Raw genomic sequence first — 18977 nt, 5'->3', positions numbered from 1 at the left:
AACATTGTGCCTATAGTAAACAACACTGTAGAGTATTCCAGTCAAGATGATGGAGAAGGCAAATGCTGTGCTTACCTCCTCTCACAACCACATCAAAATTACAACTAAATTACAGTCTAGCCGAACCAAATCTCTACTACTAAAGACACCGAGAAGAAGCCACCTCGAGATTGGTAGGACGGACAGAGACATGAAATGGGCTGGTCCCACACTCACATGTGACCATTAAAAATCGGGAGGGTTACCTCAGCTGAGGCTGTTCCCTGTCAGAAGAGCAAGGGGTCCCAGATCCACACCAGGCTCCCCAGCCCAGGGTTCCAGTGCTGGGGAGAGAAGTCCCCATAACTTCTGGCTGTGAAAACCAGTGGGTACTGTGGCTGAGATGAGGGCAGCTGGAGTCCCAGGCACCCTCTTAAAGGGTCCGTGCACAGATTTACTCACTAAGCTACTCACTCACTCTGAGCTCCAACGCTGGGGCAGCAGCTTGAAAGACACCAGAGACATACAGGGAGAAACTGAGTTGTCTGGATTCAGAACGAGGGCTGGAGGGGCAGCTTTCTCCAGGATGGAGGAGCTGGTGGAAACCATTGTTATTTGTTGAGCCTGCTCTGTGCCTGGCATGCAGATACAGGCGGCCACTATATCTGAGTCTCCATCAAAGTGGCTAACATATTTCATCCAATCTGCCCTGGTCATCCTGAGGCCCTGCCCCTCCCAACTTTTGGGCACATCCAAGCCGCTTCCAGTGGCTTTTTCATACAAATTGCCTTTTGTACAAAGTTGCAGACTTTCTTAAAGTCTCTCAAAGGTTTGCAAAACCCAAAGAAGCAACATCTGGCTTCAGTGTGTCCTGTACTTCTGGCTGAATAGCCCTAGTGAAAGCTGGCTTTGGTTCATGGCTTGGCCTATCAAAGCACCTCCGAACATAGTGCTGGCAGCAGCCATCTACGGATAGCTTTGTGGCTCATGCCAGGTGGCCCTGGGCAGGGCACAGGTTGCAGCTGAACTTGGCCTATAGAGGAGTCCCTCCTAGGAGTCCCTGGGGCTGGTACACCTGATGGCCAGCTTCAGACCCAGCTGGAGCACCACCTGGCTGCCTCCGGGGATGAAAAACCCAAAGGACACACTGGGCAGGCACCAAAGCCCTGCTAAAGCAATCCTGCTATCTAGGGTCAACCCCTATACTACAACTCCTCCACTGTAATCAACACCAGTCCTTACAGGCAATCAGCCCGAGGGCCGATCTCTCCCACTGATGTGCAAAGAGCAACCAAGGCTCAATTACAACAAGAGAGTATACACAATATACACAAGAAACACACCTGGAGCCCCTGGCTTTGGTGATCAGGGAGACTCGCCACTGGACCCTATAGGCCATCTACTACATAAGGCCACTCTACTAAGACCGGGAGACATAGCAGCACTACCTAATACGCAGAAACAAACACAGGGAGGCAGCCAAAATGGACAGACAAAAAAATATGTCCCAAATGAAAGAACAGAACAAAGCTCTAGAAAAAGAACTAAACAAAATAGAGATAAGCAATCTATCAGATGTGGAGTTCCAAACACTGGTTATAAGGATGCTCTATGATCCCAGGGAGAACTTCAACAAAGAGACAGGAAACATACAAATGGAGATAGAAAACATAAAAAAGAACTCATAAGAAATGAAGAATACAATAACTAAAATGAAGGAGAGTGAATCAACAGATTAGATGAAGCAGCGAATCGAATCATTGATTTAGAAGATAATGTAGCAGAAAACACCCAAACAAACCAGCAAAAAGAAAAAAAAAATCTAAAAAAATGAGGATAGTTTAAGGGGCCTCTGGGACAACATCAAGCATACCAACATTCATATCATGGGGTACCAGAAGGAGAAGAGAGAGAACAAGGAATTGAAAATCTATATGAAGAAATAATGATGGAAAACCTCCTTAACCTGGTGAAGGAAATAGACAAGCCCAGGAAGCTCAGAGAGTCCCAAACAAGACGAACCCAAAGAGGCCCACACCAAGACACATCATAATTAAAATGACAAATGTTAAAGACAAAGAGAGAATTTTAAAAGCAGCAAGAGAAAAGCAGTTAAGTTACCTACAAGGGAGCTCCTATAAAACTGTCAGCTGATTTCTCAACAGAAACTTTGCAGGCCAGAAGGGATTGGCAGGAAACAGTCAAAGTGATGAAAAGCAAGGATCTAAGACCAAGATTACTCTACCCAGCAAAGCTATCGTTTTGAATGGAAGAACAGGTAGTTTTCCAGAGAAGAAAAAGCTAAAGTAGTTCATCACCACCAAACCAATATTATAAGAATGTTAGGGACTTCTTTAAAACATAACAAAACCAAAAGATAAAAAATATGAATAAAATGGCAATAATGACATATTTATCAACAATTATTTTCAATGTAAATGGATTAAATGCTCCAATGAAAAGTTAGGGTGGCTGAATGGATTAAAAAACACATAATGCCTATAAGAGATTCACTTCAGGCTGAAAGACACACATACTGAAAGCAAAGGAATGAAAAAGGATATTTCATGGAAATAAAAATTTAAAAAAAAGCTGGGGGGCCGGCCCGGTGGCTCAGGCGGTTAGAGCTCCGTGCTCCTAACTCCGAAGGCTGCCGGTTCGATTCCCACATGGGCCAGTGGGCTCTCAACCATAAGGTTGCTGTATCAACAACTCCTTGAGTTCCGCAAGGGATGGTGGGCAGCGCCCCCTGCAACTAAAATTGAACATGGCACCTTGAGCTGAGCTGCCGCTGAGCTCCTGGATGGCTCAATAGGTTGGAGTGCATCCTCTCAACCACAAGGTTGCTGGTTTGACTCCCGCAAGGGATGGTGGGCTGTGCCCCCTGCAACTAGAAAATGGCAACTGGACCTGGAGCTGAGCTGCACCCTCCACAACTAAGACTGAAAGGACAACAACTTGAAGCTGAATGGCATCCTCCACAACTAAGATTGAAAGGACAACAACTTGACTAGGAAAAAAGGCCTGGAAGTACACACTGTTCCCCAATAAAGTCCTGTTCCCCTCCCCCCCCAAAAAAAAAGCTGGGGTAGCAATACATATACAAGACAAAATAGGCTAAGACAAAGGCTAAAAGGCTATAACAAGAGACAAAGACGGACAATTCATAATAATAATTGGATCAATCCAACGCTTGTAAACATTAACGCACCCAGTGTAGGCACCTAAATATATAAAACAAATATTGACAGACATAAAGGGAGAGAGTGACAGTATTACCATCATAATCGGGTACTTTAACACCCCATTGACATCATGGATAGATCATGCAGACAGAAAACCAACAAACAGTAGCCTAAAGTGACACATTAGATCAAATGGTTATAAATGATATTTTTAGAACATTTTACTCCAAAGCAGCAGAATATACATTCTTTTCAAGGGCACATGGGACATTTTCCAGGATAGACCACATGTTAAGCCACAAAACAAGTCACAATAAATTTAAGAACACTGAAATCATACCAAGGATCTTCTCTGACCACACTAGTATGAAACTAGAAATAAATTACAAGGATAAAACTGGAAAACACACAAAAACATGGAGGTTAATTAAGCTACTAAACAATGAATGGGATAATGATTACATCAAGGAGGAAATCAAAAGATACCCTCAGACAATGAAATTGAAAACAATATGACCCAAAATCTACGGGACACAATCAAAACACTTTTAAGAGTGAAATTCATAGCAATACAGACCTACCTCAAGAAACAAGAAAAATTTCTAATAGTCTAAACCAGGGGTGTCCAAACTGCGACCCGCGGGCCAACTGAGGCCCGCAATCCATTTTTTATTGGCCAGCAGCAAATTCCAAAAATATATTTAGTTTACTTAAATAAACCAAGTGAGGCAATACGTACTTCACCTCGAGTGAGTGGCCTGGCTGTTTGTGTAGTTTACCACATATGGCCCTTGGTGAAAACCGTTGAAAAAAGTTTGGACACCCCTGGTCTAAACTTACACTAAAGGAAGTAGAAAAAGAACAAACAAAAACTTAAGTGAGTAGAAGGAAGGAAATAATAAAGATTAAGGAGGTAATAAATGAAAGAGTGTAAAAAAACACCACAAAATATCACTGAAACCTACAACTGTCTTTTTTTTTTTTTTTTTAAGAAAAGATAAAGTTGATAAATCTTTAAACACAGTCATCAGGAAAAAAAGAGAGGACACAAATAAATCAAAAATCAAAAATATGTGACAACTAATACCATAGAAATACAAAGGATTATAAGAAAATACTACAATTGCATGCTAACAAACTGGACGAAATGCATAAATTCCAAGAAACATGTATCTTCCAACATTGAATCAAGAAACAGAACCAGAACAGACCAATAACTAATGAAATCAAAAAACTCCCAACAAATCAGTCCCGGACCAGATGGTTTCACTGGTGAATTTTACCAAACAGTGACAAAATAATTAATACCTATGAATTACAAAAAAAATAAAAAAAATAAAAATTATAAGCCAATATCTCTGATGAATAATGCAAACATCCTCAACAAAATATTAGCAAACCAAATTCAGCAAGTGAAAAGATTATACAACACGACCAAGTATGATTTATCACTGGGATGCAAGGATGGTTCAATATCTGCAAATCAATTAACGTGATACACCACAAAAAGAAAATGAAGGATAAAAATCACATTATCATATCAATAGATGCAGAAAAACCATTTGATAAAATTCCACAGCAATTTATGATAAAAACTCTCAGCAAAGCGGGCATAGAGGGAACAAATCTCAACATAATAAAGGTCATGTATGACAAACCCACAGCTAACATCACATTAATAGTGCAAAGCTAAAAGCATCTTCCTTAAGATCAGGAACAAGACAGGATGTTCACTTTCAACATTTTTATTCAATATAGTACTGGAAGTACTAGCCACAGCAATCAGAAAATAAAAAAAAGAATTAAAGGCATCTGAAATGGAAAGTAATAAGTAAAATTGTCAGTATTTGCAGATGATACAATACTATATAGAGAGAACCCTAAAGATTCCATCAAAAACTATGAGAACTAATTAATTCAGTAATATAGCAGGATGCAAAATTAATATTCAGAAATCGGTTGCATTTTTATACACCATAATGAACTATAAGAAAGAGAATTTAAGAAAGCAATCTCATTTACAACTGCATCAAAAAGAATAAAAAATACTCAGAAATAATCTTAACCAAGGAGGTAAAAGACATGTGTATTCAGAAAGCTATAGTACACTGAAGAAAGGAATAGAAGACACAAATAAATGGAAGCATATGGATAGGAAGAACCAACATTGTTAACATGTCTATACAACCCAAAGCAATTTATAAATTCAATAAATCCCTCTCAAAATACCAATGACATTTTTCACAGAACTAGAACAAACAATCCTAAAATTCAGATTAAACAAAACAAGACCCTGACTAGCCAAAGCAATCTTGAGAAAGAATAAAGTTGAAGGTATCAAGCTACCTAATATCAAACCATACGATAAGGTTGTAGTAATCAAAATAGCATGCTTCTAGGAAAAAAACTAAAACATAAGTCAATGGATCAGAAGGGAACTCAGAAACAAACCCACATCTACCATTTCCCCGAAAATAAGACCTCGTCAGACCATCAGCTCTAGTGCGTCTTTTGGAACAAAAATTACTATAAGACCAGGTCTTATTTTACTATAATGTAAGACTGGGTCTTTAATATAATATAATATAGTATAGTATAGTATAGTATAGTATAGTATAGTATAGTATAGTATAATATAATATAGTATAAGTACAGTACAATACAACATAATATAACGTAATACTGGGTCTTTTATTAATTTTTGCTCCAAAAGACGCATTAGAGCTGATGATCCGGCTATGTCTTATTTTTGGGAAAACATGGCATATGGTTAATTAGTCCATGACAAAGGAGGCAAGAATATTCGATGGGATAAAGACAATCTCTTCAATATATGGTGCTGGGAAAACTGGACAGATACATGCAAAAGAATGAAAGTGGATCACTTTCTTACACCATACACAAGAATAAACTCAAAACGCATTAAAGATTTAAATGTAATATTCAAAACCACAAAACTTCTAGAAGAAAAAACAGGCTACAAACTCTTGACACTTCTTAGAAACAGTTCTTTGGCTATGTCTCCTCGGGCAATGGAAACAAAAGAAAAAATAAACAAATGGGACTACATCAAACTGAATAGCTTCTGCACAGCAACCGTTAAAAAAACAAAAAGACAACCCATTGAGTAAGAGAAGATTTTCACCGAAGATAAATCCGATAAGAGGTTAACATCCAAAATATACCAGGAACTCATTTAACTTTACACCAAAAAACAAACAATCCGATTAAAAAATAGTCAGAGGACCTCAACAGACATTTCTCCAAAGAGGACATACAGATGGCCAATAGGCATGAAAAGATGTTCAACGGCACTAAGCATCAGAGAAATCCAACTTAAAACCACAAATAGATACCACCACACACCTGTCAGAATGGCTATCATCAATAAATCAACAAACAAGTGTTGGCAAGGATGTGGAGAAAGGAAATCCTTGTGCACTGTTGGTGGAATTGCAGGCTGGTGCAGCCACTATGGAAAACAGTATGGAGGTTCGTTAAAAAATTAAAAATAGATCTTATGACCTAGTAATTCCACTTCTGGGTATTTATGCTAAGAAATCCAAAACACTAATTTGAAAAGATATATGCACCCCTGTGTTCATGGCAGCATTATTTACAATAGCCAAGATACGGAAGAACCTCAGTATCCATAGACAAATGGATAAAGAAAATGTGGTACATATACACAATGGAATATTACTCAGCCATAAAAAAGAATGAAATGTTACTATTTGCAACAACCTAGAGGGTATTATGCTAAGTGAAATTAGTCAGACTGAGCAAGACAAATAGCATATGATTTCACTTATACGTGGAATATATAACAAATGAACAAACAAAATAGAAACAAACTCAAAGAAAGTACAATCTGATGGTTGTTAGATTACAAGGGGATTGAGAAGCTGGGTGAAAACGGTGAAGTGATTAAGAATTACAAATTGTGGGTATTAGACTTATCAGGGGGATTACTTTCAAAGTTATATGAAAGTCTCACCACACTATTCTACACCTGAAACTAATGTAATACTCAATGACAACTGTATTTAAAAATATTTTGTTTTTAAAATTAAAAACATAAAAGTATTACCTGACATAACATGTCAAAAGGCGTTTTTATCACCCTATGTGTTTATATCAAAAAGGAAACAAGGTTTAATACCATGTAATGTAAAGTGAACATGGATGTAATCCACATTGTCCTTAGGTTACACTGAAAGTTTTGCAAATAGGATACAAAGGCATATGATTAATTTAAAATCCAGTTAGTCTGTGCATTTACGTATATATAAAATGTACTACTTTCAAATCACTTTTAGCAAGTACTGATCAATTAAATTCTTTAACCTGGAACTTTTTCCAAAGCATAAAGTTTCCAAATACACTCAACTGAAATTGTTCTCAGTGAATAACAACAGAGTAGACAACCAAAACAGACATGAGTTATCCCTGGATCAAATTTGGTACTTACTTTGATTCTGTGTAGGTTTTGGCTGATTGGAAAGGTCTTCATTTTCTATACGAAAATAAATAAAGAAAAGTTGATTTCTAGCTTTATTCAAATTATATACCACCATAATAATCAGAGATTGGGTTAAAAGAAAAAACAAGAAACCCAGGCTATGTATGCACATTATGTTAGGAAAAGCAATGTATGCCTATGGAAAAGGAAGTAAAAATCATAGTGATAACTGTTTGTAGAAAGGATTATGAGCAATTGATTCTCACTCCCTTCCTCCCTGGGCATTGCTCTTTAACTTACAAGGTTTTAAATCAACAGTTATTTTACAGATATTTTTATGAACATTTTCTGGAAAGATGATGGCCTGAGTGTGCCATGCAGGAGGAAGTGCAGCCTGCAGTTGGAGTACAGAAAGGAATCACTGTCACTAGCTAAGGTGACAGACAGTTACTTCTCGGCACCACTGCCAACAACAGTAGAAAGATAAGGAAGTGGGAGGCAGAATGGTGAGTGCAGAATCCACTGCCGTCTGAGGAACCAATCTCGCAAGCCCCGTGGATCACCTAAGCAAACACAAAGAAAGTGGCCCTGACCACTTGCTGTGCTCAGTTATGAAAAAGGCTCTATGCTAGGAGCTGTCAAGGAGAATTACCCTAGTTTAGGCTGACTTGCAGCCTGTGAAACTGAAAACCTAAAGCATGCTCCTTCCCACCTTCCCCTGCCTTGGGAAAGGACCTGTCTAACCAAACCATTAATCAAAGACACAATGGGAAAAAAATTACCTCATGGCTTAACAATAACTGCCAAAGAAACCAATAATGTGACAGGTATAAGGTGCAATGGAAACCCATAATCCCTGACGTGATGGGCCAAAAAATACCATAGCTTGTTTAAGGGACATTGTACAAATAAGCAGCCAGAACAGATGGTGTCTATCAATGGAGATTCAATGAAAGAAACAAAAAGGACTTAAAAACCTGTAATGCAAATGAAGAACACATCCACATACAATACTGCAAGAAAATAAGCAGAGAAGATGAAAACTTTTAGATATAAAAATCTGACTCCAAATTAATAAATGCAAGAATGGTAAAGATTAGAAATAACATTATTGAAAGCTAAATTACTTATCTAGGAATAAGAAGCAAACAAACAAAAAAATCCCATGTAAACTGGCAAAAATACAAAAAAAAAGTAGTTATCATAAATAGTAAGAGAATTACAAGACAAATACAGTTCAAAATAAGAGTACCAAAAAAATGTTAAAAGAACAAATGAAAAAGCAATAATTAAAGGCACAATAAAAACAAAATTTCCTAAGCTTTACAGACTTGAGTTTTCATACCAAAAGGTCTTACAGAGTTCCAAGAAAGATTAACGATATGACATACACCTACACACGCTGGCAAAACATCTGAATTCCAAGGTTAAAGACATTTCTGAATTATAAAGATAAGGAAACTTTTCTTTGTATGCTTACAGAAAGAGACCAAGGTTCTCATAAAGAAAATTAACTGGAATTGGTTTCTCATCTATAGCCCTACATAGATGCCCCTTTTGAAGAAACTACTTACAGAAATTTTGTACCAAAAGAAAATTTATAACGAGCTTATTGGGGTAGGGAATCAAAGAATAGAAGAAACAATAAGAAACCGTAAGTTCAGAGGCACAGAAGAAAAAAATGTATAGTATTCTAACAAAACACACAAGCTGATGAAAAAGGAGAGGGAGTACAAAATCAAATGGTGGGGTATAAAACAGCTCTTTTTAGTTTTTGCATACTGACAGCCATTAAGAATACGAAGGTGATTGACTATTAGCAGTATTAAAGATAAAATTTTTAAGTTTGTGTGAAGGCAAGGAAAGAGTTGTTAAAAATAAAACAGCAAATAAAACAGTAAATAAAAGAAAATGAAAAACTGTGATAAAAGAATAATGAATACAAAAATAAAATGGACAGACTAAGAACAAATACGTAATTTTTATGGTTGTTGGAAATTCCTATTAAGTCTCTCCCCCACTGTTTTAAAACTCAGAAGTCATCCATATATATAACTTATAAACAACTAACTTACCAAATGAACAAAACCTACACAAAAATTTGAAAATAAAGATACAGGCAAAATACTTTTATAAAATGAAAACAAAAAGGAGTTAGGAGAATATTAATACCTAATAAGGCCAAAGAAAAAAGAAATATTTTATAGTAAAGTATAACTCAGCCAACATTATTTTATACCTAAAAAACTCAAGACAATTTAAAAAAACAACAAAAAAACCAAGAACTAGGATAGGTAATTAGTAAGAAGTACTTAGAAATGAAATATTTCATTGTAATGGTAACAAAAAATATCTATACAATTCCTAGAGACAAACATAAGGCAAAGAACCCATAATCAAGAAAACAACAAAATCTTCTTGAAAGAGATCAAATAAGGCCTGAGGGGGAAAACACTACCACCTAACATGATATAAAGACAGACATATGATTAAATGGTAAGACTTAATATAAAAATTTTCAATTCTCCCCCAATTACTATATAAAGATAAATTCAGCTGTTTTCAATTGCATGAAATGATCTTAATGTTCAGAAGGAAGAGTATATTTCCAAAAACAGATAAGAAAAATATGAAAATATAATGAGACAAAGCTAGCCATATCAGATATCAGAACACACTGTAAATCTGCTAATCAAGTCAATATGGTATCATCATAACATAAAATAACTATAATGGAACAATATAAGGAACCCAGAATTAGAGCCACGTGTATATATGAAAACTTAAGATAAATGTGGTATTTCAAAGCAGTGGAGAAAATAGATTAGTTAATAAATGGTGCTGGCACAAATGGCTATCATCTGCAGAAAAAATTAAGATGAACCTTGATTTCACCCCTACATGAAAATAAATTCCAGATGGAATGGGAGTCTCACAAGACTTAGATTACCTGGAATACCTAGGGTTAAGAAGATCTGAACCAGGATAACATGATCCCAGCTTTTCTTTCATAGCCTCTATTTGTCTACACAAAAATGTAAAAGTCTAAAGATAAAAGGTACCATAAACAAGGGCAAGAAATAAAACGCTGTATTTTGGAAAAAATGTTTTGCAACTCTCATCAGTCAGAGTACTCAGCCGCAAACAACAGAACCATTCTGGCTAGTAAAAGAGAAAAATAATTTATTAAACACTATTAAGTAATTTTTTGTCTCTGGGAAAGCAGAAAAAAAAATTCAGTTCTCTCCCTCCCCCACACATAAATAAAAATAAATGGCAGTGGGTGAAAAGCTACACATTAAAAAAGAATCACTATAAAAGTAATTAGAGAATGGAGAATATAGGGATACTTTCATAATGTTAGGATGGGGAATAGTGTCCAAGGCAAAAGATAAAATTCAGAAGAGTCAAATAATAGCTCATCAAAATAAAAATTAAACTTTTGTAAAAGACATGCAAATGAAAATGTAAGTAAAATCAGTCTTATCAGATTGGCAAAAGTTAAAAAGCTGATAATACCCGATGCTGAAAGGATGTGAAGAAACTGTAAAAACTCATATCCTCTTATTGGCAGGTATAAGTTGGTACAGTCGTTTTGGAGAACGGTTTGGCAATACACAGAAAAATATTTATACTTCATACTCCACATTCCCAACAGACCCAAAGAAAAAGGTTGAACTGGAAAGTGCTTGTGAAAGAGTTTAAATGAACCCTTCTGAGAACCTCCTTATAAGCCTTTCCTCCCCATGGTAGAAGTAATTTGTCCAAATGATGACATTCATTACGTCGATTATACTTTTCCTGTCAAAGTTTCTTGCTCTTGAGAAATGATCTCATTTCTACAACTTGCTGTGTTCACACATGCAGGCGAAGCCCGCTCTAGTGGGACCTGCGTATCACACTCAGATCCACCGTCAGGCTCTGAGTTTGTGCTCCCTGTGCTACGACACACCATTTCAAACAACTATCCCTCTAAGTGTACATTTATGTATGAATATGTTATTTACTTTGAACACCCCATAACAACATGATTTTACCTGTTCCTACTGGATTAGGAGTATATGGAGGTGGAGGGGGTACACCTGGAGCGATGACACTGGCGAGTGGCACCAGACCTGCATTGTTATAAGCACCTAAAATAAAAATATAATAGAAAAAATAGGTATAATTTAGCATCATTTTGTGGCCAGGAGTTCAAACTGTATCAATGCACCTACCTCATTTATTTTGAAAACTGTTATATAATAGAGTTGCATTGTACATACAGGTTGGGGTTTAGGACTAGGTGAAAGCCGATATCAAATAAGATAACTGGAGATTCCTAGTTCTCACTGTGTGCTGACTCCCGGCATAAGCTCACTGAATGACCGTGACAGGCAAAACCTATACCATACTTAAATTATCTGTCCTTTCTCTCAAACACATACACTGGACCTTTTGAAGTTAAATGCATTAATGATTCCTTTGAATACCAACTATCAAAAGGATTCAACATGATTTACCAAAGCAAAAACTCGTAAAAATAAATAATGGTTAAAAATAATCTATAATTAACTTATCAAAAGAAAAATATCCTAAATAAACTGTCTGTTGCATTGCCGTCGACCACGACACTAGTAGAGCACAGACACTGATTGTGGAAACGTTAAACTCATCATAGCACGTTTCAAAAGTGCTTGAGATTTCCCAGGTCCATATACCAACATTTACTTCCAATTTACTAAATAAAGAGCAAAATGAAAAATACGTAAAAAAATGAAAGAACTCCTTACTTGGTGTAATAGTTGCGTGTGGCCGGCATGGAGGTATTGGATAAGGAACAGGTTTATGTGGATTGTATGTTGAAGGAGGCTAGATGAGGGGACAAAGTACAGCCATTAGAAAAAAAAACAAATAAGTGGTTTCCTGGCAAAACAAATTACAACTTGTCTTTCAAAATATTTAAGTCTTAAGAGGCTAAAAGTGCCCTGACAAAGCTAACACTATTGGACCAACACATTGGCACAAATAAAGAAAATTTTTTTGCTTTAAAAAATGTGGTTCCTATTCTATTCCAAAGGTAGATCCTGACAAAAACTGCTTTAGAGGTGTTTATTTTTTATTTCAGCATTAAACCATCTCCAGTGAAGGGTCAGACCTTATCCTCTGACCTGGTTAATCTAAGAATTCCTAACTCCTCCCAGGTAACACAAGAAATCCACTAGCTTTTGGAATCTTAGCTATCCAAGAACTTCCAACATCTTCCTAGACTCATGAGGAAATCATCTTAGCATTTTTACCCTCTTTCTCTTTGGGGAGAAAAAAGCACTATTTCCTTTAGTATTCAGCACTCTGACAACTCTAGTAGAATGTAGATTGTAATTATGAATTCAGTAATTAAGTCTCTTTGCCTTTTGAAATCCACAAATCTTTTATCATTAATGGACCTTATATATATAACAAAGAATGTTAAAAGAATTGGTCTCTAGAGAACCACAGGTATCTGAAGCTAAGCCAAATGCTGTACTTTTAGAGAGAGAGAGAGAGAGAGAGAGAGAGAGAGAGAGAGAGATCCTGCTCCAGGGAGCACACGTGTACCCTTGGTGCACAGAGGCTCCACTGGTGCTGAAGGACCCCGGTTCTTTCTACCTCTGGTAATGGCAGTCCTGTATGATGCACTAGTCTTGAGCAAGGACTAAGATCTGTGACTCCTTTGCTATAAAGAACTGCCACCGGACTTCTCATCAGGTGGACAGGCGGGAACTACGAGGAGGCTGTGTGGAGGCCTCTCGTACTTCAACTCCAGTGAACCTTCAGTTCAGTTTATATTCCCATCGATCATTATTATCACTCCCTTGAAAATATTCTCAACCTTCTGGCTCCAGTCTCATTTTCCTAATTCTAATACTAATTTGGCTAAACCACAACCTCAGTTAAAATGAACTCTCCACACTCTATACTTCCCAGTGAACAGCTAAATGTAGCTTCAGAAGAAATAAGAACAAATTGACTGGTCTCACTTCAAAATAAAATATTAAACTCAAAAGGGCCCTTAGCATTGCTAACTAATTAACCGACGTAGCCCTAGACCATGCACTTTCCAAGAGTTTTTATTATATTTGAAACTTCACAATGCAAAAACAGAATTTATGCTTTGAATAGACAGAAAACTATGTGTACGAGTTAATGCTTGTTTTATCATTTATTTTCTAAACATACTGGTTTGGACGGTCCAAGAATTCGTGCAGCTATTCCTTTGCCTTCATTGGTACATTCTTCACCATCTTTTTTCAAAGGGGTTCCCTATTTAAAAAAATACAATAAAAAGAAGATAATTGAGACTTGAAAAAAACCCCAAAGCAAAAACAAACCCAAACCCCCTCAGTGTACAGGCATGTCTCATTTTATTACGCTTCGCTTTATTGCACTTCACAGGTAATGCATCTTTTACAAATCGAAGGCAAGACCTCCACCAGCAAAAAAGATTACAACTTGCTTTATTCCTATACGCACTTTACTGAGGTGGTCTGGAAACGAGCCCACGACATCTCCAAAGTATGCCTATATTACAGTGAAGAAAAGGACTTAACTTTGTAGGAGTTTAAAGCCTTGGATTCCAGAACATGCCTGCCCTGGCTACATGACCCTGACAAGGTCCTTAACCCTCCTCGGCCACAGAACCCTCCTCACATGTACAGAGGTACTCAGAAGTAAACACACAATACACTTGAGGATGAGAAGATAAAGCACGTTCTAATTTTTGCCCTCCAACAATAGGTGCAACCAGAAATAGACTTGCATTGCTACAGGATGTATCATACCCAAAGAATCAAAAAGAATAATTGTATTACACTTGAAACTAGATGGCAAAAAATGGCATTCTCAATAAGCATTAAGTGTGATAATTCATATTTTACAAGGGCAAATGGCACCTCATTCAAGACTGCTATAATTACCAGATCAGAATATGGTGACAGACTGTTAAGAGTGTGTGTCCCTAAATGGCTGGAAGCCAACTTCCAAGATGGTCCCCAATGATCCTCACCTCCAGCATGCCCTGTGTATCAGTCCCTCCCAGAATGAATAACAAACAGGATATTCCAGAAACGATGGCATTGGACTTCCAAGGCTAAGTCATAAGAGACAACCAGCTTCCACTTGCCTTCTCCTAGACTACCTGCTGTGGTGGAAGTCAGCTGCCAGGTCAAGAGGTACTCCCAGCAGCACGATGGAAAGGTCCGTATGGTGAGGAACAAAGACCCCCTGCCAACAACCAACACTAACTTGCCAGTGGTAAACAACAAAAGCTCCAGTTCGTCTTCAGATGAGTGCAGCTCACGAAAAACCATGAGCCAGAAATAAGCTAAGCTACTCCCAAATACTAAATGTGTATTGTTTTAATCCACTAAATTTTAGGTTTATTTGTTACACTGTGATTTAAAAAAATATCACTCTTTGAAAGAGTTAGTTTACAAAGAAGTTTTGGAACACTGGATGATATGAAAACAAGTTACTTTCTTACAAGACTTCTCAGAGCCTTTATTATACAATGGGATTCTCCAGCAAAGAAACACTGCATGCAGTTTCCCAAACATACTTAATTGTGAAACTGAGGTATACTGAGAATCTGAGAAATGCTCCTTTACTAAATGTAAATCAGTACTTCTAAAAAACTTGGAAAAACAAAACCAAATCATACTCTTTTCTATTTGGCTTGTTCTTCTGTACATTTTACACAAATACTTTAATGTAGATTATATATCAACTTTCTATCAGTGGTGAATCTATGTATTAAGTTGCTGACATAATAAAATTCCTTTCCTTTATAGAAGCCTCATAAACTGGAATTTTCTTGAAATATAATGACTATGCTAAATTTCACATTTAGGCACAAGAAATTTCAAATACAGCCATAAAAGTATGCTTACTGGGAAAATTCCATTTATACGACTAGGTTTTCCTTTGGGATATGGATTTCCTGGGATCGTTCCACAGGAAGATATCATAGCATGAGGAGCTTTGCAGCCTCCCTTGAAAGCCTATAACACAAAAAAGAGGGTGGTCAAAACAAAACAAAATGACATCAAATAAACGCATAAAGTTAAGTATTCTGGATTTTGGAAAGCCCTGCTGAAAACATGAATAAAGTAACAGTATCACATGCAATCTGTTCATATATCAATCACCACTTACAGTGGTGAACATGACCAAAATTAATAAGTAAAATCACTTTATTTAAATGGAATGATTAAAATGGTAACATGTTTTTAATGTCACAAAATAGACTCCTATACAAAGATATCTTCACAATGCATTTTGTAAATTGTGTGTACAAGTGTCCATATACTGTTTAATATGCCCCATTTCTCCACCCATTGTCCAAATCTACAAATATCAAGCTCATGATACAGACAAAGCAAGGCTAACACAGAGATGAAAGGGACATGGTTTCCATTCTGAAAAAGTTTATAACTTAGTAGAGAAAACACAAACAAAAAACATTGGGCATGGGTATCCAAAGAGCTGTACTGTTAAAAAGCAAGTTATTTGGGTACAGAGTGTTCAACATAATGTTACATAATTAAAGATATATTGAGGGATGGGATTTTGGTCTAGCTTGTTAATTATTGCTTCCCAAGCATCTAAAACGGTGCCTAACACATACTGAGTTGTTCTTTAATAAACACATTTATTAAATAAACAAAAAACACTAAGGTGACACATATTCCAATAGATCTATGTTGTTATAGGAATGTCGTGTGTGTGTGTATACACACACACACACACAAAGAGAGAAAGGGCTACATTTTAAGGTATGTATGATGTTATGTATTTTCTTGTAAGGTATAATGGTTTCATAAATTCATTTACAATACATATAATTAGCTATATAATACGACACATATAATTAGCTATATATAATCCAGTCACCTACTAAACACCTCAACCTTAAAAATCATCTCAATTTTTGGGTATTATGAATGGTACCAGGGTCAACGCCCTTATATATTAATTTGCATATTTCTATTTATTTCTGTAGAATAAATTTCTAGAAATATAATTTTGGGGTCAAAAGGTATGAACATTTTAAAGGCTCTTCAAGTTTTCTAGGCTTGGACAAGTACAACTTCTCCCACTCTTGTAAGGGTGGCGGTATAGCTTTTAAACTTTAACAATCTGGTTTCTTTTTCTTTTTTATTATTTTTTTTGTTTCCTTCCCCTCTTCCCTGATTCAATTGCTCTGTTTTCCCAAGGTCAAGTGCACACCTTGTTAATCTGGTTAATCACAGGAACATGGACTTAAAAGAAACTGTTTCAGCCCTTAGACGTCTGGATGCCCATGAATAGGCTGCAACTCCCTTGAAATTTTCCACCATATCACGCATGAATCGCCCCTACGACTGGGTCCTAGACAACATCTTGAAGCAAAACAGACCCCCCCAAAATGCATTTTTCCGGACATCAGCACCCCGGAATCACCTATATCACCTAACTCCCCCTTTTCTTTGTTCTGCTGCTTCTCCCGTGCGTAGAAAACCTTCTGGCTGGTTTAGGAATGGGGAAGATGGCCTTTGAGACAGGAGTTCGCCATCTTCCTAGAATGCCGGCGTTTTGAATAAACCTCCTTTTCTTTCTACCAAATCTTGTCTCTTAATCATTGGCCCACGAGTGGCTAGCAGCCAAATCTGTGTTCTTTAAGAGATTTTAAATTAATATACTGGATTGTGCTTTATTCCTCATCTCTTATAAATTTGATTAATACAAGCTTAAGGACAACACAAATTCAAAAAGTCAAGTTCCTAAATAAATACAATTAAAGACAAAAGATTGGAGTCATGGTAAAGCTACCAAGGGACTGAGAATAAATACCCCATGAGGGTCAAGTGAGTGGCCAACTGGCTTCTCACTTTTAAACCATCTCTTCATCCTCCAGTGTCCCCTTCACTCAGGTCTATTTCTCCTCCACAGACTGCAAGGGTGTCACTCTTAACCAACCTGTCACATAACAGCAGGCAGGTTATTCATCAAAGTTAATACAGGAATAAGATTCGTACTTTTTTCTTCACCAACACCCAGAAAAGTCAACATACTGTTTATACAGCAATCATGAGAAGATTACCTGTTCAAGTACTCTCTTGCACCGTTTCTTCTCAGACATATTTATCCTGAATAAATCTTCAATGGGACGAGAATTCTGTGCATCAACGATGTTTCTATCAAAGAAATACAATTTAGCTTTTCATTTAAGACCCTGGACAACATACAGAGGCCAACAACCTCTGTTTACCACACAAATATGTCTGAGTAAGCTTTCCCCATGACATAGGGAAAAAAGTGTGACTATTTATTTTTAATTGGTGAATGTAAATAATGTTATATAAAGATTGTAAATATAACTTAACTGAGGTTTATCTGGTTATTTGAAAGTAACAGTGTAGTACTATAAATAAAATTCACTGTTTTGAGATTCTTGAAAATATACCCTTTCAATGAATGTTAGGAGAGGTATGGCAATAGAACAAACACGTGTTAAATGTATGAAAATCATGATTGATCTAAAGATGAAGTATTTCCTTATGCTAAATTTTAATTTTGTGTTTTAGTGGACATCTATAAATATATAAAGGACTTAAAAATGCAGTCCTTTATATATGTGTTAAAAATAAAACAACTTATAGACTTCCATTTATGCAAAAGAGTAGGTTCCTTTTCTCTTTGAGCTTACATTCGTTATAATCAGTTACTAAATGCTATGCTAGGTGCTTTCACATATCTTACAGTATTTGAAGTTCACATACCCTATTAAGTAGGTAAGATCCTTACTTTTACAACTGTGAAAAATAAGGTCCAGAAACATTAAGTATATATTGTAAGTATATATTATGCCAAAAAAGCATGTTGTCAGAATGTGGCAGAACCTATCTAACTATAAATGCCATGGCTTTATCAACAAGCCTTTCAAATTATTCAGAGCAGGAAGGCAAAGCGAGTCACTGAAATACTGACAAATCAAAATAAATAACTAAACTTGACAAGTCCCATTATTTTGTAAGTTGTAATCATGTATATAATAAGTACACCAGATATTCTGATATAAGAATTCAGCTCTATGCTTTCACAGATTTTATTAGAGTTCCATTTACTAATATAATTCTGATACATTAATACACACAGAGTTAAAAGACACTTAAAAAGTCTTCCAAATTTCCTCCAATGAAGTTAAAAAAAAAAAAAAGAAATACTTACGAAGCTAACAGTTCAAGAGCAACCAGTTTGTCCTTACTGAAGGTGAAACAGTTGAGTATATTGACCACTTCTGCTGGATGAACAGCCACCATTTTCTATTAATATAAAAAATAATCATAATTTCA

At 36.4% G+C, this 18977-nt stretch overlaps 1 protein-coding gene across 1 annotated transcript in view; it reads right to left on the bottom strand.

The window, feature by feature from the left end:
• The window catches only part of PROSER1 (proline and serine rich 1), a 33363-nt gene that overhangs the window by 6294 nt on the left and 8092 nt on the right, over window positions 1–18977 (bottom strand). Inside the window, exons 4-10 of the mRNA XM_019753569.2 lie at window positions 18853–18947; window positions 17726–17819; window positions 15534–15644; window positions 13825–13908; window positions 12399–12477; window positions 11664–11759; window positions 7636–7680 (exon numbers count right to left, since the gene is read on the bottom strand). Coding sequence (XP_019609128.2) covers window positions 7636–7680; window positions 11664–11759; window positions 12399–12477; window positions 13825–13908; window positions 15534–15644; window positions 17726–17819; window positions 18853–18947 — 604 coding nt within the window. The remainder of the gene's footprint in view (window positions 1–7635; window positions 7681–11663; window positions 11760–12398; window positions 12478–13824; window positions 13909–15533; window positions 15645–17725; window positions 17820–18852; window positions 18948–18977) is intronic.

The sequence above is a fragment of the Rhinolophus sinicus genome, linkage group LG04, assembly GCF_036562045.2.
Source record: "Rhinolophus sinicus isolate RSC01 linkage group LG04, ASM3656204v1, whole genome shotgun sequence".
Lineage (NCBI taxonomy): Eukaryota > Metazoa > Chordata > Mammalia > Chiroptera > Rhinolophidae > Rhinolophus > Rhinolophus sinicus.
This window is presented reverse-complemented; position numbering and strand designations above follow the sequence as displayed.